General features: G+C 41.9%; 1 protein-coding gene across 1 annotated transcript in view; it reads left to right on the top strand.

Moving 5' to 3' along the window:
* The window catches only part of R3HCC1L (R3H domain and coiled-coil containing 1 like), a 359134-nt gene that overhangs the window by 240761 nt on the left and 94055 nt on the right, over positions 1-24318 (top strand). The window contains exon 6 of the mRNA XM_086922609.1: positions 5077-5172. Coding sequence (XP_086778735.1) covers positions 5077-5172 — 96 coding nt within the window. The remainder of the gene's footprint in view (positions 1-5076; positions 5173-24318) is intronic.

Below are 24318 nucleotides of genomic sequence, written 5' to 3'. Positions count from 1 at the left end.
TACAACAAAACAAACTGCAAACATCCGGGCCCAACACTAGGTGGCCATCTATGAACAGTGTGTAACTCTGCAGCTCTACAAGCCAAGAACAGATGCATACTGGTAAGTAGCATTTTCCTTCTGGTATGTTCTCTGTCCAATCGCAGATTCCTCCCCACCCTCCGTTTATTTGGAATTACTCCGTTTAGCATCTAAAAAGAATCCAAATGAGAGATCTGCACACTCCTACCCCCAGTTGTTGGTACTCTGTGTCTGAGGCACAGAAAGAGTAAAGAAAGAAACTGACATAGATTGGTATGGGTGCAGCTTATGTGTGGCTTCACTTTGTCATTTTTCAGGAGGGAATGTAGTCAATACAGAACTTTGCTGCACCACCTAGTAGCTTGAAGGTAACTGCTATGAATATTTCTGGCTCCAGTCTAGCTGGCATGTGAGGAAATATTCTAAAGGTGAGTAATTTGCAGGTATCCACCAGAAAGAGCGTTACCGAAGGTGAGTAACTTGTTATTTGTTACATGATCAGGAAAGTACATTTTTTAAAAGAAAGTGTGCACAAAAATGCTAACTTTTTATAAAATAATAACAATAAAAAAGCAGTAATTTATGTTTTGTAAATGCTCTTTTTAAGTGGATGATTATATTTTGTTTAGTGATTATACTTTGTTTGGCCTCTTTGAGGACTGGACACCTTTTGTTGATGCTATTTCCGTGTTCCCGAAAGCACCTGCTGATACAGTTAATACTGCATGATTAATGTGGATGCATTTCTCACCTATATTGACAAAGCTGTCTCTGACGTTGTACCAGTATTTCTGCCTGAGCCTGTAAGATTATAGGAACCTTATCCACAAGTCTGCTGTCTCATTCCACGTTCTAGCTCAAGTGTCTGAGCCAATGTGATCTGTTCAACCTGAGGGATAGCCCTGCTGTGATCTGGATAGTGCAGAGCGCAGAATGAACGGGGAGGGAGATTGAAGGCAATGGAAAACGCAGCAATGCAGACTTCGATGGATGGAGGTTGAATGGAGATGCAGTAAAAGGAAAGTGAAGAGTATGTGTGAAGCAGAATGAGGAGAGGCACTTTTTTTTAATGTTCACAGCTGCAAAATGCTGATAGACGGCCCTCGCGGCCAGTGCCTAAAGCCAGCTGAACCGAGGGAGTTGGTGACTGAGAGGAGTTGTCCTAAAACACCTTTCCACGTACGTGTGTGTTGTGTTGTGTTGTAATGGCTTCTGTCAACAGCTAAAGTTGTCTGTTGACTAGGCCTACAAATGAATCTGGTAAACTGGAGCTCTCCACGGTGCCCCACAAGATGGCACTATTTCTCCATTAATTTCAGGCCTTTAATATCATTGATTTTAGAATGCAGAAAAGTTATATTTGGTTCAAATAGGCCTATATCCTTTGTCAATTAAGGATGATGAAGGTGGTGTTCTGCAGTTTTATGTAAGATACTTTTTAGAAAATAAAACCACTCTAAAGATGCTGCTCTCCTTTGTATTTAATTAGCTTGTGAGTAGTCAGAACGTACCATGTGGAAAACTCCACATATTTTTCATACTCTAATAGCCTGCTTCCAGCACTTACCAGCCTATTTTGTCTCATGTAAAGAGGCAAAATATTGGCAGTCCCCAAACATGAGTGCCAGTGGCCCCTACTGGCATCCACCGGCTCAAATTAAGCACTGGCTAATACAGGTGTCCGGCTAACAGGTCCAGAGTAGCCACTCTGATAAAGCGACACCTCGACAGGGACCCATCCACATAGAGATCAACATTGCTGGCCACATTTAAGTGGTTGAGCAAGTCAAAGAAGATAAAAATGCATGTCAAAGGAATGTCTTTACTCCAGTGCCAGCTGGTCAGTTGTACTGGTTCAATGAAGGTGTTTCAAGGGCCCTCCATAATTTTAACCCTTTTTTGCCGAGCCTGTATGTCCAGAACGACCAATGCACCAGGAGACTTAGACTACCGCTTTTTCTGGAGTAGTTGGTCAAGGAATAAAGTATTTTCTGGCTCCAGAGACTAACACTAGGGAGTCAAACCCAGCTCCACCCCTGCGTAGTCTCTGTTGGATGACCATTCAGGTTATTATTCTACATCGTCCTCCACTCTCGAGGTCAAGCCCAGAACCCTGCACTATGAGGATGGCAGTTGAGAAAGGGAGGACCAACGTGTCAATGGGCCAGGAGCTTAACCACAAGAAATAGTGCATGGCTTGCTCCCGTATTCACTCCTTCACTCTAAGGCATGAAGGCTCGAGAAAAGGGGAGACTCTAGAACTCGCTAAAATAGACTTTCAAGAAACCCCTCATCAGCATTATTTAGGAGTTTGTTGCTGCGCTGGAGATGCACCACTGCATGTAGTGCATCACCCCATCACTCTTACTGCTGGCACATTCGGTGGTGGAGTTGGACTTCCTTCTGTATAACTAGTTCAAACCCGAGGCTCTCTAGAGTCTTTCAGCACCAGCAGTCTTTAATATCAAGACTCAATCCCCCTTGGTTCACACGATTGTACCACTTGTAATCTCTGAGACACCAAGTAAGGGTTTAAAGACCAATCATATTTGATTGAATACAGTTTCTACCAGTTTTTTATGGTGAAATGTGAGCCTTATTTATCCTTTTGCACCAAAGTGAGATTGTGTTTCTGAAGGATGCTTCAACCGCACATTCCTCACCTTCAAATATGCCCCAGCCTGGATCTGGAGTGTTTTGAAGCAGTGCTGCTGTGCGCCACTAGATGGCATTGTGCAGCCCTGCACTCGTTTCATAATATCCTGAAGGTGACTGAGTGGAGCCACATATAGACGTGCACAGACGTCAGTTCTTTCTGCGCTTTCGTACGCGGATCTAGAGCTCTGCTCCCTACTTCATGGGTCTTCCGATGACTCCTAAAACGTTTTTTTTTACAGTGTGCATGGGAGCAATCAATGTCACCATTGAAAACAACCGACTTCAAGTAGTGCAGCGACTGCAGTACTCAGTTGCCGGTAGCAGTGCCTTCGGTGCCTGGGTCCGGGCATGGTTCAAAGTCATGTGACATGTGTGTTCTATTGCACCCGTAGACGATTAGCGACTGGGAGGCGAAGCTGTATGTTGCCAAATGCAAAAGAAGTCTCTTTCTCAATGCAAATCCTCCTCCCGCTCCAAGTTGGGTGCCCATTCTCGGCCGTGGCGGGGGCCTCTCCTGTGATCTCACTGCTTTCAACTTGGAGAGTAGCAGACTAAGCACAAACAGAAGAAAGCAAAGCGTGACTCGACCTCATTCTGCCACTCTCCCTGTGAGATTGTCAAGATCTAGGTCGCACTCCATTGAGATCACTTGCCACGGAACTGATTACTTAGTTGGTCCCAAAGCACCCCTAGGTTCCTGGTCCATTGTTGACCACGCAGCAGATCGAGGCCTTCAACAAGGCTATTCTGCACAATTGTCAGTGTGCTTCTGGCTCCTTCTTGTGCGCCTTTGGGCCACACTGAACTAGTGTGGCCTGCAGTCAGGTTCCCACCACCTGGTCGCTTCCTGGTGCTGTCTGTCCCCTTAGAACACATTACAGGCCCCCTACTGACTCCGTTATAGACGCCCACTCTGGCCTGCCCCCCAGATACTGGTGCTGACACCACTGATGCCAGAGGATGATTTAGTGCAGACGGAAATTTCAATCCCGAACTGATGTAGGCTCGAGCACGACCAATGTCATGCTATGATATTACGAAAGCGCAACCCATTGTCATGCATCCTGGCTCTTATTCTGTGCCTCTACCATATTCCAGCTATCTAGAAGAGGCGTCCTTTTGATTGTGATTCTGCGCCAGGGCAGGGTGCACCACTGATGTTGATGATGATGATGATGATGATGATGATGATGATGATGAGGACGTCCTCTTCCCCTTCTCTTTACAATGATGGTTCCTTATACTTTGATTTTCAAAATGCCAATGTCTTTAAACCTCCCCTGAGACATAGCAGCAAGACACTCAAAGTCCCTCATAATGCCTACAACTAACTCGGACTGACTGGAAAAGTTGTTCCCAGTAAGGGGTTTTAAATTTAGTTTTATCTAGATAATCGCACTGATGAAATTGTTAATTTATTTTTGTATTTCATGTAATACTATTGCAATGGTTTTAAGTAACTATGCATGAAATAAAGATTCTGAATGAATCCCCGGAGACAGTGCTCGACTCGCTGTATGGGCCACCACTGGAAGAAAGTGCCTCATTTGTAGTGGTGGTATGGAGGGCTGCCAAACATCTGGAAGTGCAACTACCCTCCACAGATCAGGCCATCTGACATGTCTATTTCGTAAAATCCTGAATCATTAGAATTTTGCAGTTTGTGCTATATTAAAAGCACAAGAATATATGTGGCTTTTCCAGACATCCATTACCTGACAAAATTATAAGGTTGAAAATGGGGATTTTTTAGACCGCTTGACTTTGAAGTCAATAATTATGATCAGTTTTCTATGAGGAGTAAAGAGCAAAACATATATTAAAATGTGTTAGTATTAGGTATCAATATGGTGGCAGTTCCTCCTACGCATATATGTCCGTAATGTAAGGATTTTAGATCGTTGGTATGATCAAAACTGTTTTCTTGTTAGGCGGAGTCCTACTCTGTGGGTGGAGTCAGAGTTGAGTGGAGGAAGGAATCAGATGGGCGGGAGGGTGAGAGGTGAAGGGTCGAGTGCCAGCAGTGTGCGTGCGTGCGTGCGTGTGTGCGTGTGTGTGTGTGTGTTTAAGGTTCCAATGTTATTGAAATGCTATGAAAATCAAGTTAATAAAAATACTTATGAAGAAAAGTGCTTACACGGTGACATGCAATCAGTTTGGCACCTTTTCATAATTTTCTGACCATTATTCCACAAACTTGCTGCCAGTAACTTAATTATATGTCAGTTTATTAGCCTTTTTTTAAAACTGGGAAGATTATTTTATTTAGTACAATTAAATATGTATAACGTAACCTGTGGGATAAGTATAGAAGAAATGGTTTTCTTGTGGAATTATTATTATGGAAAGTTCATATAAATTGTAATCCAAAACGACTGTTACACTTTCACCCTCCAGCTCGTGATGCTCTCTCCAGTATTCATCCCATGGTCAAGGTCCGTCCAATGTCTCAAGCAACCAGATCTGCCAAGACCAAAGCCAGAGCATGTGCCGGTAAGTTTAGGAATAGTCAAGTCAAGTCAAGTCAGAGAATTTATATAGCGCACTACATACCCAGAGGGTCTCAAGGCGCTTGAGGAGGGGTGGGGAATTACTTGTTGCATTTATTTTTATAAGATTACCTAATGACATTTTGACGTGCTATTTTTATGCCCCCTGCCTTGATGAGTGGTAGTCACCTCGGTCATAAAGGAATACAGTTGTGGCACTTAGCAGTATCACACAGTTTAAGAAATGCAAATCACTTGGTTCTTGAACATTGGTCCCTGAAACGTATTTCTGTGGAATGTAAACCTTTGAAGCCCTTTTGATAGGGGTTAATTTGTAAGTACAGACGAGCAAATTTATGTAATCATTTGTGTCTTCCACAAGTTGTAGTGAGCACCTAAAATGTACATCAGCAGTTGCAGCTACCATAAGAGACTATTTATATATATTTGGGATGTATCTCCATTAGGCATTTAGCAACATATCCAAGAATAGGTTCTTGGCGGAATGTCTATTTTTGATAAATATTAATCCTCCCTTTGAGTTGTTAGTCCGTCATGTGTTCAAAATCTAAATCGTTCTTCTTTTAAAGTGTTTGCTAGTCGGACGGAGGCAAGATGGCCGCCGACAGACCGTAGGAGGCAGCAGCACCCGACCACTCTCCCGTGGTGAAACGCTGGGAACTTGGATTTGATAAGGAGAACAGAGCAATATGCTATATCTTATGCAACATGCAGCAGAATCACGAAATTAATCAGGTTGCAGCCAAAAAAACGGATTGCTGAGACACTTCACAGCGGCATGTTCAAGGACTTGCTTAGCTGGTTTGATTTTATCGAGTGGCCCATTATACAATCCTCTGCTAGCTACAAGAGAGAGCCATATACCCTCTGGCAGACAGTTGGAGCGGTAATTGAAGAGGCGCTACAGCGACTCCAGAATACTTGGCGTGTTGGGAGGCGACTCATACCTCCAAAAGTGATGAGGACAGGCAAGGATATGGCCGAAAGCGAGGATGAAGATCTGCGAACAAGTGATGCTGAGATTCCACCAAATGCAAGGGTGAAGGCGCGACATAGAGCCCATTTGCGGAGGGAGGCTGCCAAGATCCGTGAAGAAGAGAAACTGGCTGCCACGGAAAAGAGAAAGCAAGATAAAGAAGCAGAAAAGAAGAAAAAGAAAGAATTCATTAGAAAGGGACTTAGGAAATGCGCTGATGCTGGCTCTGAATCCTCGAGGGAAGCTACCCTGCGGCAGCCGACTCTGTTCGAGTCATTCCCGGTGCTGAGAGCGCTGGGGATGCTCTAGCGAACGCGAATGCTGCCGGACTGAGTGGCTGTAATGGTCCAGAAGGTGTTACAGAGCAGCTGTCCGGATTGCAAGATGTAACCGAGGCTGAGCGATTAGAGGCTGCGAGGGGCTTGGAGGATGACGTCAATGAAGCGAGGAGCGAGGAGCAATCCAGAGCGGCAGCTGAGATGTGTCAGAGGGAAGAACGACACGACGCGGCGGGAATCAGCAGCGGGTCGACGGCAGGCAAGGAGTCATCCCTGGAATTTGTGAACGGGGCTGCAGTTCTAGAGTCTGGGGAAAAACAAAGTAGAAAGGAATCTATAGAGGCGGTGACAGGTCTGGAGCGTACGGCCGTGTTAACAAAGGCAAACACAGTGCTCGGTGATGTAAGAGATGTAATGGGCGAAACAGAGCCACGTGTCAATATAATCGCAGGAGAAGCCCTTCCCGAGGCTATGCCGCTATCGACAGTAGCAACGCATAATACTCAAGCCCAAGCGGGTAAGGAGCAAGAGGGGGGTAGCCAAGTGATTGAGAGCACTTTAACAGCTGAAATGACACAGCTATCTCCCGGTAATAAGGAGATAGTAGATATGCCTACCATAACTGACCCAGGAGATAACTCTGTAGATATCTCAGAGGATAAAACGAGTAAGGCTAAAAATGGCATTAACAATAATATCTCTGAGGGTGTTCCAGATGACTCTCAAGTAAGGACTAAGGGTGTGGATAAGGGGAGTATTAACAACAGGATTGAATATATGCTTGCAGCTACTGGCTCACCTAGTGATGACTGCTTTTTTACTGGGAATGATGATGACAAGGAGGATAATGAGGAAGAGGTTGAGGCCGAAGAGTCAGACTCAAGTCATAATTTATCTGCTGATTTAGATGACACATCATCACCCACGGAAAGTGGCTCGGAGGCATCACAGATAGATACTTCAGAGCTAGATACTGAATCAGAGTCAGAACATAATACTGTACTAAAGCGAAACTTAGTGAGTAAGCCAAGTAGAACCAAGGGAAGGACCCGTAGAAGAGCAAAGAAACGTGGGAGCATAATACAAGCAGGTGTGGCTAAAAAACTGGATTGGGATTATGCAGCCACCTCACAGCTGTACCAGGAGGGTGCAGTTGGTGGCTCTGAACAATTAAATAAATCGCAAGCTCAGGCCCAGACACAGGAGAAAGACTACGCAGCAAGCTTCGATCTCTTGTTTTCAACCCTAAAGCAGATTCAGGGGGAGGCTCGACGGGAGAGCCAAAGAGCTAAGCAAGCAAATAAAAAAATACAAGGGACTATACGCAAGGTTGATAAAATGTATGCGGAAATGGCTGGCAGACTGGTGGAGGTGGAGGAGAGGACAGGCAAAGTAGAGGATGAAGTCGTAAAATTACAGGAGTACAGAGATGAACAAGAGAAAATATCATCAGACGTGTTGTGGAAGCTCGAAGATTTCGGGAATAGACAGAGGCGCAACAACATAAGACTGCTTGGGATTGAGGAAGGGAAGGAGGGGGCGGATGTACGTGCCTTTACTGTGGAATTGTTGAGAGGAGCTTTCCCAGAGATGGATAAATGGGATTGGGATAAGGAGGTGCAACGTGCACACAGGTTTCCTTTGACGCAAAAAAAAACCACAAGCACCAAATCAAGGGCCATTCTAGTATATGTGGGAAATTTCTTACTAAGAAAGGAAGTAATCAGCAAGGCAAAGCCAACGGCTAAGCGTTCATATAAGGACATAATATTCTTTGCTCGTCCAGACTTTTGCCACACTACTGTGGAGAGAAGGTGGCGAATGAGGCAGTTCATAACACCCTTCCAGAATGTGGGATGTGAGGTATACTTGATGTTCCCCTGTCGACTCAAAGTTGGCTTTAATGGCCAATTCAGGATCTTCTTTTTGGAAATAGTGGCACAGGAATACCTGACTTATCTAAAAGAGGGGAAGGCACAAAGAGATGGGAAAGCGCAAAATGACAGGGCTGCAGCTATAAGACAAACTGCTTATGTGACGCAAAAAAAGAAAAAATGAAATGGAGAAGCCAGAGTAAGCGAGTGAGGGAGGGAGCAGTATGGATAAATAATCCCGACAAAGCAGGTTAAATAAAAGGATACTGAGACTATGGGAGAGTGGCAGGGGAGAGGCTTCCTGGGGGAACTCGGCTGTCAGACAGGTCAACATTGACCTGTTTGCCAGTAGGGGTGGGTGGGGGGTCAGGGGTGGGGGGGGGGGGGGGGGGGGAGGGAGGGGGAGGGGGAGCTCAGGGCACGGTACGGCAGCAAACAATAGAATCATTCACAGAGGCAGAGGTGGGGGAAAAAGGAGACAAGACAAGAGATTTGGGGATGAAAGGAAGGAAAAGTTTACTGGGTGAGGGGTACAGATGTGAGAAAACGGGAAATACGGAAATAAGAAATAAACTGTATAAGCATATGAATCTATATGGTAGCAAAATAATGAACTACTCATGGGCACTAGATATGTAACATGGAATGTGTGCGGGTTAAATGATGCTCAGAAAAGGCTAAAAGTGTCAGTGTTATTAAGACAAATGAATGTGGATTTTATTTTGTTACAGGAGACACATGTTATGACCTCGCAAGAATTTTATTTGAAACAATTGGGCTTTCAGGTATTAGTAAGTTCACAGCAAAGTGTCAAAAAAGGGGAGTAGCTATACTATCCAGGAATAAAAATTTGCTCCTGAGAAAAAAGGCACAAGACCAATGGAGCAGGTGGGCAATGGTTGAATGTATGATAGATGGGGAGTGGACCACGCTGATAACTGTATACAGGTCGACCGAGGATGACCCGGAGATTTTCCAATTTTTAGACGTGGAGCTGGCTACTTGGGCTCCCAGAATCATTATGGCAGGGGACCTGAATATCAATGGTGCTGATGGTCTAGGCTTAGGCTCATTTGGTAAATATTCTGGTAGAAAGAGACGCGTATGTCATGCCCTACAGGGATTAGTGGTAAATAATCCTCTATCTGATGTCTGGGGGAAAAGAAGGGTAGGAAACAAGGGCTACACATACTATTCGGCCCCACATAAAATTTGTGTAAGATTGGATTCTTTTTTTGTCTCAAATGCACTTTTATCGGAATCAAGAATAGAAAGACTCCCACGGATCTTAAGTGATCACAATCCCCTAATCCTTACAATAACAAAACTGGCAAATATTCGAGAGCAAAGACAGTGGACTTTTGAAAGAGGATTATTGCAGGAAGAAAAATACATGGATTACATGAAAGTATGGATTAAAGAATTTTTCGAGAATAATAGAGATAGTTCTACTGTAGGGGTAGTATGGGATGCTTTTAAAGCGGGGGTCCGGGGGGAGACCCTGAGCTTTAACTCTTATAAGCGAAAACAGGAGCAGATGAGAAATATGGAACTTGCAAAGGCAGTACTCAAGGCTGAAGAGAAACTAGAGGAGTGTACAGTGAGCGGTACCCCATTAGATAATGCAATCTTGGAACTTTTAAAAGTGAAAGGGGACGCTGATGGGGACATCGCCAGAAAAGCTGCAAAACTATATACAGCAAAAAGAGAAAATTTTCACGAATTTTGTGAAACAGTGGGTAGAACCTTAGCTGTTCGAACAAGGCAGCAAGAAGCGTTAGGTACTGTGAGGGAGATCAGGGATACCTCTGGTAGGATTCACACAGAGTCAGGGGAGATAAGGGAAGTTTTCAGAAATTTTTATGAGAAGTTATATGAGGAACCGATAAGGGGAGATGTTACTAAAATCAGAGATTATCTACAGGAAATCCTGGTGACTAGATTTACGGATGAAGAGGCAGATACTTTAGAGGAAGCTTTTCAGGGGGAAGAAATTAAAAATGCTATTTCGAATCTCCCCTCTGGAAAAGCTGCAGGCCCAGATCAGATACCAATAGAGTTTTACAAAATATTCTGGGGCATCTTAGAAGCCGATATAATCAGGACAATGCAACAGGCACAAATAGGTAAATCAATACCTGGGTCATGGGGGGGGCTGAAATAGTGATAATTTTAAAAAAAGGGAAGCCTTCGGAAGAACCGGGGTCATAATAGGCCCATTACCTTGATGAACACGGATACTAAAATCTTTTCTAAAGTACTAGCAACAAGATATGCCAAGATAATAGATAGGGTGGTGAGTAAGAACCCACATGGTTTTATACCTGGAAGGAGCACCACCCATCATACGCGCAAGGTAATAACCCTATTTGACGCCCCAGTAGTCTCAGGGGACCCAATGGCGATTATGTTACTAGATGCGGAAAAAGCATTCGACCGGGTTTCCTGGGACTATCTGTGGCATACCCTCGAAAGATCAGGAGTTAAAAAAAGGTTTATTAAAGCAATCCAGGCGTTATATGTAGACCCTGTGGCCTCTGTGCGAGTGAATGCGGGGACTACAACACAATTCCAGATAAGGAAAGGTACGAGGCAAGGCTGCCCCTGCTCCCCACTGTTATTTGCAATGTACATGGATCCACTAATTCGGAGAATAGAGATGTGTGATCTAATAAAACCATTACCCACACGAACTGGTCATTGTAAAATACTAGCGTACGCTGATGACGTTGCAGTAATCACACCAACACCAACGGAGGCTATTGCCCAAGTGGAAATCGAGGCTTCGAAGTTTGGAGAAATTTCGGGCTATAAACTTAACACCAATAAGACCCAGATAATTAAAAATCACTATACTACGTGTACAGATAGCCGAGTTGCTCAGGCAGGTACATATCTGGGAGTGTCTATATCAGCTGATTTAGACTGCTTAGTGGAAAAGAATGTAACACCCTTAATCAATAAACTACGGAGGGACCTGGATAGACTAGATAACTTACATCCATCAATTGTGGGACGAACAAACGTAGTAAAGATGCTGGTTTTACCTAAGTTTCTTTACTTTTTTAGAGCAATACCTTTATTATTCGAGGCTAAACTGTTCAAGAAGATAGAAGATATGACTAACAGATTTATATGGGCAAAAGGGAAAACCAGGAGAGCACTTAGGTTTATGACACTTCCACGGGAAAGGGGTGGGTAGGCACTGCCAGATTTAAAGCTCTATTATTGGTCAGCAGCTCTGCAAAATATGGTTGGTTTGGTGGGGGGGGGGAGAATCTGAAGGATGGAACGAGTTGGGATCATTAGCAATTTATGGCTTGCTATTGGGCCCAGAAGCAGAGAATGTATTCCTAAAATATACCGAATCCAGTTATTTCAAAAGGACACGGTTTAAAACGCTCCTAGCGACTTACACTGTCTGGAAAGCTTTCACTAAAAGATTCGGGTTGGGGCGGTATAATTCATACACTAGACTGAAAGGAAATCCAAACCTACCTGTGGAAGTAGCTTCTGGAACTATACTTGCAGAATGGGAAAGAAAAGGAATCAGAAGGATAGGAGACTTTCTGGGACAGCAAGGGGTCTACCAGTTTTCCGAACTACAAGCCAAGTATGCAATAGACAAAAGGCAATTTTTTAAGTACTTACAAATAAGGAGCTTTCTGCATAGCAAAAAAGGTGGCTCGTCAGGATTTAGTAAAAATGCAATCATGGAAGTGATTGAAGCAGGCGAGGATTGTACCATAAAGAGATTCTATGCTGAGTTATTAAATTCAAAGGAGGATGATATCGAAAAATGGGCAAATAAATGGAAAGGTAGTTTGGAAGTCAGGGAGGAAAGTTTTTATATGTCTTTGGAAATGGGGTATACACTGTTATGTTCAGCGCCTCTTCAGGCGCAACACTACAAAACACTATACCACTTATACCATATGCCTGCAAAGATAGCCCAATGGGGTGGAACAGCAGGAACCAATTGTTTTAGATGTGGAAACTCAGATGCAGACCTAATACATGTATTTGCAACATGTCCTCACCTGCAGTTACTCATAAAAGACATAGAGGGTTTCTTAAATCAAGTATTAGGAACAAATATTCCCCTAACCCCCTCAATAATTCTTTTGGGGGTAAAAGAGGAGGAGGGTCAACATCAGGGCGAAGGGGAATCCTTTCTATTTTTAGCTATGTCAGTTATGAGACTCTGTATTGCATCTGCATGGCTGGATCCTTTACCACCGTCATTCCATCAATGGCTTGCTAAATTACTATCAATATATAATTTGGAGATTGAGATCTATGCAAGGAAAGGGAAAAAGGGAAGGAAAACTGGGAAACAGATTTGGGATCCCATCACTCGCTGGAAAGAAGAGAGTATGGATTGAAAGGCTTGAATAATATATTTGGCTAATGTACATTGCACTGTCTAATTTGTATTTATGTATGATGATGCTTACCTAGCTGGGGGGAAATTTTGCAATTTTGTTTGAACTTTAAAATTCTGCACTCTTCTCTACTTCCTTTTCTTTTTTCTTTTTTCTTTATTTATTTTTTTTCTCTCTCCTTTTACCCTTTATCTCTTAGTATATGATATGTCTTGTTTCAGTAATACTTTGCCGTGCCCTGTATGTAAAAAAAGGGAAAAAAACGTCTTCAATAAAAATACTTAAAAAAAAAAATAAAGTGTTTGCTAAGCTTTCTTGGTGCCCTGCTCGTAGGGGCAAACTCCTGCAGAACACAGTGTTGCTTCTTGACCTATTTTTGGTACATTCTGCTTCATCTGTTTTTGAGTCCATGTGAAGGACCGTAGCAGGAGAGGCTCTAAAATGGGAGTTGACTCAATGGCAGTTCACAGGGGTGATTTTATTTAAAGGTATGTAGTGTTCTGTGGTGCGCTGGACTGAAAGGCATTTTCAGTTAAGGTTGGATGACTCCTTAGCTGAGGCAATGGAATAGAGCCCATCATTCACAATCTATCAATTTTATTTATGATTACGGAACTCCATGGAGGTCCACATAAACTGGGAAAACCAACAACACGATAATAAAGATTACATTTTGATAATAAAATGAACACAGAAAAAAGGGAAAGAAAAGAAGTCCCATGTCCCTTCGTTACCCAAGCGGAGCATGTCTTACACATTCTCATCTGCACATGCAATCCGAGCATAGCCCTCCCAAGTTATCTTAAATCTATGAAGCCCCCTATCCTTTTTGCATATACCTCTTCAAATTTGTAGGTCTGGGCCAACTTGGAGAGCCATTGTCCCACTGTAGCCACCTTCTGAGATCTCCAGTTTTGCAACACCAGAGATCTAGCTACTGCAATAGCAGCAAAGACTAAATATTGCCTATATTTTGACAGCTGGCTAGTTGCGTGGGAAAAGCCAAAAAGGGCAAGCGGTGACATACAATTACTAATAAACCTGAACACCTCTTCCCAGAAATGACATAGTTTGTGACATGTAAAAAATATGTGCGTCCAATCGCCTGCCCCCACACAGTTACATATAAAACATTTGTTTGAAAGTGCAGGAAACCATTTGTGTAGTCTGAGGGGGTGTATGATTGACCAACCGCCTTGAAAGTAAGGACATCCTCTTAAAATTCACTGCCCTCAATGCATTATTCCCAAATTCGCACCCTTGTTGCCATTCCTTGATAGTGAACCAGCAGTTAGTTTACTGAGCAATTTTTAAAAGCATTTTCTGAATGAGATTCTAGTTCGAGCCCTGTTGTAATAAACTGTACCAATTACCAAAACCTCTTAAATTCAACTCTAGGGCTGCTTTCAGAATACTTCTTTTCCTCTCGTTGAATATTTTATACTTGTTTGTGAGGAAACAAATTATCTGTCTAAAACTTAACCAGAGATCACACATCTGAGGTACACAATGCAATGCGAATACCTCCCATGATATAAAATTGGTGCCATTGTGGAAATCTCCCAGTTTACAAAATCCTAGCCTATTATAGGACTGCAGTAGATTTTGTGGAAGATAAGGTCAGAGGTCAACAAGGAATAATCGAAAGATTAACAATGTTTATAAAAAATATATATTTTTAATGAGTATTCTTTAAAAATCATATTGTGTATGACCAAGGGGTCAAACCATATGATAAAGATAAAAAGTATTTCAGTTACATACAATTAAACCAACATCTAATATCAAACTTAAATACAATGAAATTCATACACAAAAAATATATGCAATAAATCCAATAAAAAAAGCATAAAAAACTCGACGCGCGTTTCGGCAGTGAACCGCCTTCTTCAGGAGACACAGTAAATCCTGAAAATATATATGTAAACAAGAGAGAGATACAAATTAAAACATATTCCATATATATTCTTTTTTTCTCTTTATTTTCTACCATTTCATATACAGTTGTTACTCGCATGCTAAACAAACACATGTTACACACTATCAATTTATCAATAACGACATTCCTAACTGGCTATCTGACCTTATGCCACAATTTGTTCACTCAATGCCAATAATTAGCATGATGAACTTCAACGACTGTACAGTATCTGACTGAGCAGGAACTGATCACGGATAGATCATATGACCAAAGCCCTTATAATTAATAACAGAAGAATAGAAATGATAATCTTTTCATTAATAGTCATATGTGTATTATAGTCAATAAATTGTCATTTCGTCATCTCATCAGTGGAGATTGTAGAAAGGTGGCAGATCCACTACTTATATAATATTGCAAAGAAAATGATAAGACAGACTCTCGATACAAGGTGAAGTACTTACAACATTAAATGCTCTATCCATGCAGTAAAAATGATGGAAGGTGAAATCCTCTGTAATGTATGATAAGTTTAGTTTGGATAGATGATGTAGGTAACCTGATAGTAAAACAGAGGAGGGACCGTCACTGATGGGGGGATAATAATTATGCTAAATACATTCAAAGTAAAGCAACATGGGTCATATATAATGTACAAGACATGTGGAAAGCCCTGCAATTTCATGAGGTAAATAATAATCTGTCTGGCAGAGAGCAAAGGAAAAATACACTTTGGGAGTACTTGGAGGTAGTGACACATTTTATTACCGATCGTTTTAAGGTAGCTATGATTATATAATTACCTGATCTTCACAGTGATATTCTATAAGTAGAATTTGTTGTTAGGATTAAACAATTTCTTGAACAGAGGCAGCAAGCTCATTCCTGTTCCAGATGTAGCTGTTGTCTAGTTTCCATGTAGATTCTAACGGCTGATAGATGTGTGAAAGCAGGCGATACGGGGAAAGAAAAGAGAATATCGGGCAGAAACTGATTAATGTTATACCTATATTCATATATATGGTGGAAGATAAAATTCAACCTGATTATGGTTTTATATTAGAGTATATAATGTCAATACCTAAATATTTCCAAATTGAGCCGGTGCTGCATATAGCGTAGGGATAGATTACTCTAAAAAACGTTGCTAGCAGGAAGGCTGGTGAAATAAGAAAGAACACAAAATATATATCTAATATGCGAAAAAAAGACATACATTTGCCAGTTGTTGCAAACAGTTTGATTGTTGCAAGTTATACCCATTCACTAAGATTCTATAGCGGAGAAACCCGCTAGACTTCTATATTACCTGCAGAATACACATGAAGAGAATGGTAACAGTCTTGTTACATAACGCCCGATGTTAATGGATACAAATCACAGGAACTGGACGTCTCTGTAAGTTGGAGACATAATTAAGGGTCAGTTCCATATGGATCTGATTCCTTAGTGAACAATTCTGCATGCACCCAGGAACCCGGATTTCTTACCTAAAATAAAAAGACACTATGTGGGCAGCAGGATGGTGCTGCTCCAACGTTGGGGACTCAAAACCAATACATACGGCGTCTCTGTAAGATGGAGACACAGTTGGGAATCTGTTTACAATAAATCTGATTCCATGTTAAACGCATCTCAAGGCGCCCAGCAAACCGGGATTCTTACCTAAAATCTGAATGCGATATGTGGGCAGCAAGGTGGTGCTACTCCGGCGTTGAGGGATCACAACAAAGTAAAACGACGTCTCTGAAAAATCGAGACACCATTGGCAGTCAGTTTAAAGTAAAACTAATTACATGATGAACCGATCTACAAGCGCCTATCAAGCCGGGATTCTTACCTGGAATAAAGGGACGATATGCGGACAGCAGGGTGGTGCTGCTCCGACGCTCCGACGATCAAAACAAAGTAAAACGACGTCTCTGGAAAATAGAGACACCATTGGCGGTCAGTTCAAAGTAAAACTGATTCCATGATGAACAGATCTACACGCGCCCATCAAGCCGGGATTCTTACCTGGAATCAGAGGACGATATGCGGACAGCAGGGTGGTGCTGCTCCGACGCTCGTAGTGTGGGGACCCGACCTCCACATAGAAAGAAAGTGACTGTCAAGAATCAAAATAATAAACTCATTGTTGACCTGTTTATCAAATCCACAGCGAGAAATACTTTGCTTCATTTTAAAAGTTTCCACCCGCGGAGCCAAAGAGAGAGTATCCCATTTTCCCAATTTCTCCGAGTCAGGAGAAATTGTTCGAATTTAGCTGATTTTGATATCCAGGCAAACAAGATGCGACAGAAATTCCTAAATAGAGGCTACCCACATAGGCTGATAAGAGACTCGTATAAGCGAGCAAGATTTTACGATCGCGACCACCTGTTGAGAACAAAACCACCAGCCACCAATGATCAACTGGTGTGTGTCACTAAGCACTCTACTTTGGACAATACAGTCAGACACATTGTCAACTCGAACTGGCATATCCTTAATTCTAATCCCACCAGTGAGAAACTAGACAAACCTATCTTTGCCCATAGGAGAAATAAGAATCTTAAGGATCTTATAGTACACTCACGTTTTACGACAAATAATGCTCCATCAGAATTTGTACAAAGATCTATTAGTAACAACTTCCCTGTTAGAGGCACTGTCAAATGCTCATCATGTAAATCCTGCGGTAATATCATCGAAGGTGAGTCTTTTGAACATAATGGCTGTCATACTGTTGCCCAGGACATGTGGAACTGCAAAACCATGAACTGTATTTATTTTATTTTGTGCCCATGCCAGCTTGGCTATGTAGGTGAAACATCAAGATCGGTCCAAACCAGACTTACTGAACACAGGTCAGCTATTCGTACGAATAAACAACTAGCCCCTCTAGTGAAGCATTTTAATGAAAATGGCCACGCCCCAGATGACTTTAAATGGCGAATCTTAGAAAAAATTAGGCTCCCCAATAACAAAGGTGGTGATCAAGTCAGGAAGAAGAGGGAGGTCTTCTGGATCTTCTCCCTGGGAACTTTCAAGAAGGGCCTCAATGCCGAAATTCCTTGGGAGAATGCCATCATTTAATGCCTGACTGTGATTTATCTTTAAATCAGTTGGCGATGGCATTACCTAGTGAATCTGCCATCAAACTATAAATTCTTGTAACTGTTGGGTAGGCTGAATTTTTATATATACTAGTTTCCTTTGACACTTAAGCATCTTATATGGAGACGATCTCCTCGTTAGAATGATCACTCGAGCGCCTTTTAGCGCCATCTTTGAAAAGGGACATATAGATATCCCTCCTTAGTGATGACAAATGTATGCAATAAGATATTTATCTTTTGAACGAGTTCCCCATTTCTATAGATGGTTGTATGTTTATATCATGGACATACATCCGATGATAATAATAATCAATATTATTGCACGATCCAGGTAATTTAAAATTCATGTATGAGCGTTGCAAATATTTCATCATTGCAAATATCCCACTGTTGTGCCTGATAATATTCGGTTCTGCAGCAGTTACACTATCCATCAAATAGGGAGTTGCCTTCTGTTCTGTTGAGTTACATTGGTTTACTCGACAATGATTATAAATCGGAAAGATTCGGGCGCCATCTTAGATTGGGACACACTGGTAACTTCTATTTCTCCAGTAGTCCGTGTAATATCGTTGAAGACATCTCCAAGATGTGCCTAATGATATCTGGACTTGCAACAGTTTCATCACCTATTAAATGGAGATTTGTTTTCACTTGAGACTTGTCAGGTTTCTTACTAATGATTGACAAACGGTAAAGTTCGGGCGCCATCTTAGATTGGGGCGCGCTGATAACATTTATCTGTCTAGTAGTCCTTCTTTTAGTGTATCAGCAGCGGTAGCAATGCCGGCGATTTCGCGCCAATATTTGCCTTAAATGGGCTACCTATCACCTGACAGTCACTTTCTTTCTATGTGGAGGTCGGGTCCCCACACTACGAGCGTCGGAGCAGCACCACCCTGCTGTCCGCATATCGTCCTCTGATTCCAGGTAAGAATCCCGGCTTGATGGGAGCGTGTAGATCTGTTCATCATGGAATCAGTTTTACTTTGAACTGACCGCCAATGGTGTCTCTATTTTCCAGAGACGTCGTTTTACTTTGTTTTGATCGTCGGAGCGTCGGAGCAGCACCACCCTGCTGTCCGCATATCGTCCCTTTATTCCAGGTAAGAATCCCGGCTTGATAGGCGCTTGTAGATCGGTTCATCATGTAATTAGTTTTACTTTAAACTGACTGCCAATGGTGTCTCGATTTTTCAGAGACGTCGTTTTACTTTGTTGTGATCCCTCAACGCCGGAGTAGCACCACCTTGCTGCCCACATATCGCATTCAGATTTTAGGTAAGAATCCCGGTTTGCTGGGCGCCTTGAGATGCGTTTAACATGGAATCAGATTTATTGTAAACAGATTCCCAACTGTGTCTCCATCTTACAGAGACGCCGTATGTATTGGTTTTGAGTCCCCAACGTTGGAGCAGCACCATCCTGCTGCCCACATAGTGTCTTTTTATTTTAGGTAAGAAATCCGGGTTCCTGGGTGCATGCAGAATTGTTCACTAAGGAATCAGATCCATATGGAACTGACCCTTAATTATGTCTCCAACTTACAGAGACGTCCAGTTCCTGTGATTTGTATCCATTAACATCGGGCGTTATGTAACAAGACTGTTACCATTCTCTTCATGTGTATTCTGCAGGTAATATAGAAGTCTAGCGGGTTTCTCCGCTATAGAATCTTAGTGAATGGGTATAACTTGCAACAATCAAACTGTTTGCAACAACTGGCAAATGTATGTCTTTTTTTCGCATATTAGATATATATTTTGTGTTCTTTCTTATTTCACCAGCCTTCCTGCTAGCAACGTTTTTTAGAGTAATCTATCCCTACGCTATATGCAGCACCGGCTCAATTTGGGAATATTTAGGTATTGACATTATATACTCTAATATAAAACCATAATCAGGTTGAATTTTATCTTCCACCATATATATGAATATAGGTATAACATTAATCAGTTTCTGCCCGATATTCTCTTTTCTTTCCCCGTATCGCCTGCTTTCACACATCTATCAGCCGTTAGAATCTACATGGAAACTAGACAACAGCTACATCTGGAACAGGAATGAGCTTGCTGCCTCTGTTCAAGAAATTGTTTAATCCTAACAACAAATTCTACTTATAGAATATCACTGTGAAGATCAGGTAATTATATAATCATAGCTACCTTAAAACGATCGGTAATAAAATGTGTCACTACCTCCAAGTACTCCCAAAGTGTATTTTTCCTTTGCTCTCTGCCAGACAGATTATTATTTACCTCATGAAATTGCAGGGCTTTCCACATGTCTTGTACATTATATATGACCCATGTTGCTTTACTTTGAATGTATTTAGCATAATTATTATCCCCCCATCAGTGACGGTCCCTCCTCTGTTTTACTATCAGGTTACCTACATCATCTATCCAAACTAAACTTATCATACATTACAGAGGATTTCACCTTCCATCATTTTTACTGCATGGATAGAGCATTTAATGTTGTAAGTACTTCACCTTGTATCGAGAGTCTGTCTTATCATTTTCTTTGCAATATTATATAAGTAGTGGATCTGCCACCTTTCTACAATCTCCACTGATGAGATGACGAAATGACAATTTATTGACTATAATACACATATGACTATTAATGAAAAGATTATCATTTCTGTTCTTCTGTTATTAATTATAAGGGCTTTGGTCATATGATCTATCCGTGATCAGTTCCTGCTCAGTCAGATACTGTACAGTCGTTGAAGTTCATCATGCTAATTATTGGCATTGAGTGAACAAATTGTGGCATAAGGTCAGATAGCCAGTTAGGAATGTCGTTATTGATAAATTGATAGTGTGTAACATGTGTTTGTTTAGCATGCGAGTAACAACTGTATATGAAATGGTAGAAAATAAAGAGAAAAAAAGAATATATATGGAATATGTTTTAATTTGTATCTCTCTCTTGTTTACATATATATTTTCAGGATTTACTGTGTCTCCTGAAGAAGGCGGTTCACTGCTGAAACGCGCGTCGAGTTTTTTATGCTTTTTTTATTGGATTTATTGCATATATTTTTTGTGTATGAATTTCATTGTATTTAAGTTTGATATTAGATGTTGGTTTAATTGTATGTAACTGAAATACTTTTTATCTTTATCATATGGTTTGACCCCTTGGTCATACACAATATGATTTTTAAAGAATACTCATTAAAAATATATATTTTTTATAAACATTGTTAATCTTTCGATTATTCCTTGTTGACCTCTGACCTTACCTGATTGTTCACACTGTCCACTTAGACATCCTAGGAAGTTTCTCACACCTGTTGCTACCCTGCCCTAGGAGTCTATATACTACCCAGGGGGTCCTTGTTGTCTTCATCTGTAGATTTTGTGGAACCTGGAGCCCCCACAACTAGCAGTCTTTAAGGGGAGTAAATGTGTGGCACAATGGAATGTTGTAAGCTTTATGAAACTGTTGTATACAGTTAGCAATTGTATTCACCTTATACCTTGTTCTTTTGGGTAGCTTTGCTGTGCACAGAAATGCTGGTAGCTTAATTGCACTTTCTATTAGCATCAGATTCAGTAAAAAGTTATCGAATTTCGAGGCAGGAACCCCCAACTGTGTTAGTAAACTACCCAAAGCAACTTGGTAGTAGGTAGATAGGTGAGGAAATGCACGGAAGATTTATAAACAGAAATATCAGCAGGGGAAGGATTGACATTTTCACTAGAGAGACTCGGCCTACTATTGTCAGAAGTCAAAGCGGCCATTTTTCTAAAAGATTTTTGATTCTATTGAGCGTTTTAATGTAATTTAAATGGAACAGTTAAGAAAAATCTGCTGTGACAAAAAGGCACAGATATCTAATAGGTCTTAATGGCTGATCTTCTAGCCCTTCAGGAAGATTGGCCTCTAGTGAATTGGATAGGAGAAGCTCTGTTTTGGACTGATTGACCTTGTAAAAGCTTGAATTTCCCCTAGTGCCAGCGGGATATTTGCCCTCTCTGGGTTCAGATTATAAAATCAGAGTGTCTGCAAAGAGCTTGATTTTAGACATACCTGGTAGAGGAGCCAAGATTGACATATTAGCTCAGATCTTTGTTGCCAGTGTCTCGATAAAAAGCAAGAATAAAAGGGGGGGAAAGGGGACGAAAGGGGACAAATCTGCCTCGTCCTCCGTCTTATCAAGACTTCTCCCGCCTGCTCTGCGTTTATAATTATTTTCGCAGATGGCCCCATATAGATTCTCCTTAGCATCTCTATCAGGCGGGGAGGAAAGCCAAACTTCTGAAGGATTAAAAAAAGGGCCTGCCAATCAACTAGAACGAATGCCTTTTCTGCGTCCATCATTAAAATAGCTGCGCTGTCCTTTCTGGCAGAAAAATAGTCAATAGCTTGAATCAAATAAAAGATACTCACCGCCATTGATCTGCCAGGCAAAACCCCTTTTTGGTCCGCATGTATCAAATGATGCGTACATCCTGAAGTCCTCTGTGCCCAAATTTTCATAAAAAGCTTGTAGTCCAGGTTAGACTAATTGGACGAAAGGAACTTAGATCGATTGGATCCTTATCCTTCAAGATAGTAATCATGACTGCTTCCGTAAATCTATCAGGGACAGAGAAAAGCCATCCATAATCTGATTATACAAAGACACTAGCATGGGGGAAAGTGCATCTATAAACATTTTGTAAACCTTGATTGGTAACCCATCATTACCACTGTCCATTTCTTTTATAGTATCCCTGAATTCTGTAGCTGTACTTGGTTCAACCAGAGCTGTAATTGGTTCACTAGTCCTCAGCAACCAAAGGTAGTTGGACTGAGCTGAAATAGTCCTGAGGGGCCTGGGTGTTTACTAGCTGGGTCTCGTCAAATATTTTCTTAAAATGTGACACGAAGAACTTGCCAATACTGTCTTTGTTGGTAATCAGATTAGTGGTATTGGGGTCCCTTATTTGAGGAATTAGTTGCCTACTCTGCTGCATTTTCGTTGCCTGTGCTAAGAATTTGCCTATATGTTGACTTTCTTCATACACCTTTTGTTTAAATGCATTACTGCCCCAGATCTCTTCCAGAGTAAAACACATTTTTAATTTCTCCCTTGCCTTTAATAAGTCCTGCCTTGTAATTTCTTCCTCAGAGTTCCCTGAGGGTTTAGACCTAAATTCTGACCTTGTTCGATCCAAAGCATTCTGACGCCCCTGGATCCTCTCCTGCCTGATTTTATAGAGATTTGCTCTTTATGCAACCACCCTACCCTCAAATGTGGCTTTAAAAGCTTCCTAAACCATAAACCTGATGCTGTATTAATATTTCTCTCATAAAACCATTGTATAAAATCACGAGTTTCAGTGATCTAGTTTTGATCCAAGACGAGTGCTTTATCAAAATACCATCTGCGGTTATGTTTTTTCGGGGAGGGTAAGTATATAACCAGAGACACTGCTGAATGATCTGAGAATTAATTCGAAAAAATGGTGGATTCGCCTCTTTCCAATTGTTGGGGGAAATTGGATTTCAATTGGGTTTCTTGAAGAAAAATCACCTACGGGTAAAAGAAGCTATCCAATTCAACATTGCTCCTCTTTTCTGTGCATTCGGAAAACCATTTACATTACATGTAATTACTTTCAATGAATAAGACAACCCTCACACTAGCGCATAACCCTTAACGCAACCCACATAAACACATATGGCTGAGATACCCGCCACCCCCTCTCAACACAATCCCCAAAGGAGGGAAACCGGAAACAGTTCTTGAAGTTTTTGGAAGAGGGAGGGAGTGACCCTCCCCGGCCGTATTTATTAAAACAAAAACAGTTTCATATTAATGTACAATTTCATTACCACATTGCGATGTTTGGCTAACCTTAACAGATTCTCTAATACAGAGGTTCTCCTAGCCGAACTAACGACCTACAAGACATTTTCTTGAAATATTGAAATTGTACATCCTAACGTTTAAGGGCCAACGGCAAGGTCGTAACCGGTGTCAAGATCCCTAACCAGAAATACCCCCCCCCCACTTGGGAGGGGCGACAGCACTGAGGCGTACCTCAAGTGCAACTACCAATTTCCCTTGACTTGACGGGGGGCCCCAATAAACTCGACGCCACTTAAAGGTCGTTCGAGGACTCGTGTGAGTATCTAGAAGGTAGCGTAGACCTCCCCCCAAACCCCACACAACTTACCACATCTGCCGTCGCAGACGTCACTGGCCCCGGGAAATTCCCCAGGAGGGGGCTGTAACCCCTCCTACACAGGAAGGGGCCTTGACCGCCTTTCCTTTCCTTCCGGCGGCCTCTCCTTAGACAGGACCGCCTCCCCGTTGAGGGGCCAAAGGCCACCTCTCCCGAGCGCTCCCATCCGTGTTGGGTGACGCCCACTCATAGGGATCTTCCAATTACTGCTCACCGATCATGACCTTACCGCCACAGGTCCGGATAGTTGACCGGCTATCCGGACCCCCCACAAAGCTCCTATCTAAAGGTCATGCTTTAACGTTTTTAACCATGCTAAGAAGTCTCCTATGAGTAACTCATTCCCCACCCGAGACAAATGCAAACCATCCCCCGAATACATACTGTCATCATTAATACAGCCATG

Source organism: Lissotriton vulgaris, chromosome 5 (assembly GCF_964263255.1).
Source record: "Lissotriton vulgaris chromosome 5, aLisVul1.2, whole genome shotgun sequence".
Lineage (NCBI taxonomy): Eukaryota > Metazoa > Chordata > Amphibia > Caudata > Salamandridae > Lissotriton > Lissotriton vulgaris.
This window is presented reverse-complemented; position numbering and strand designations above follow the sequence as displayed.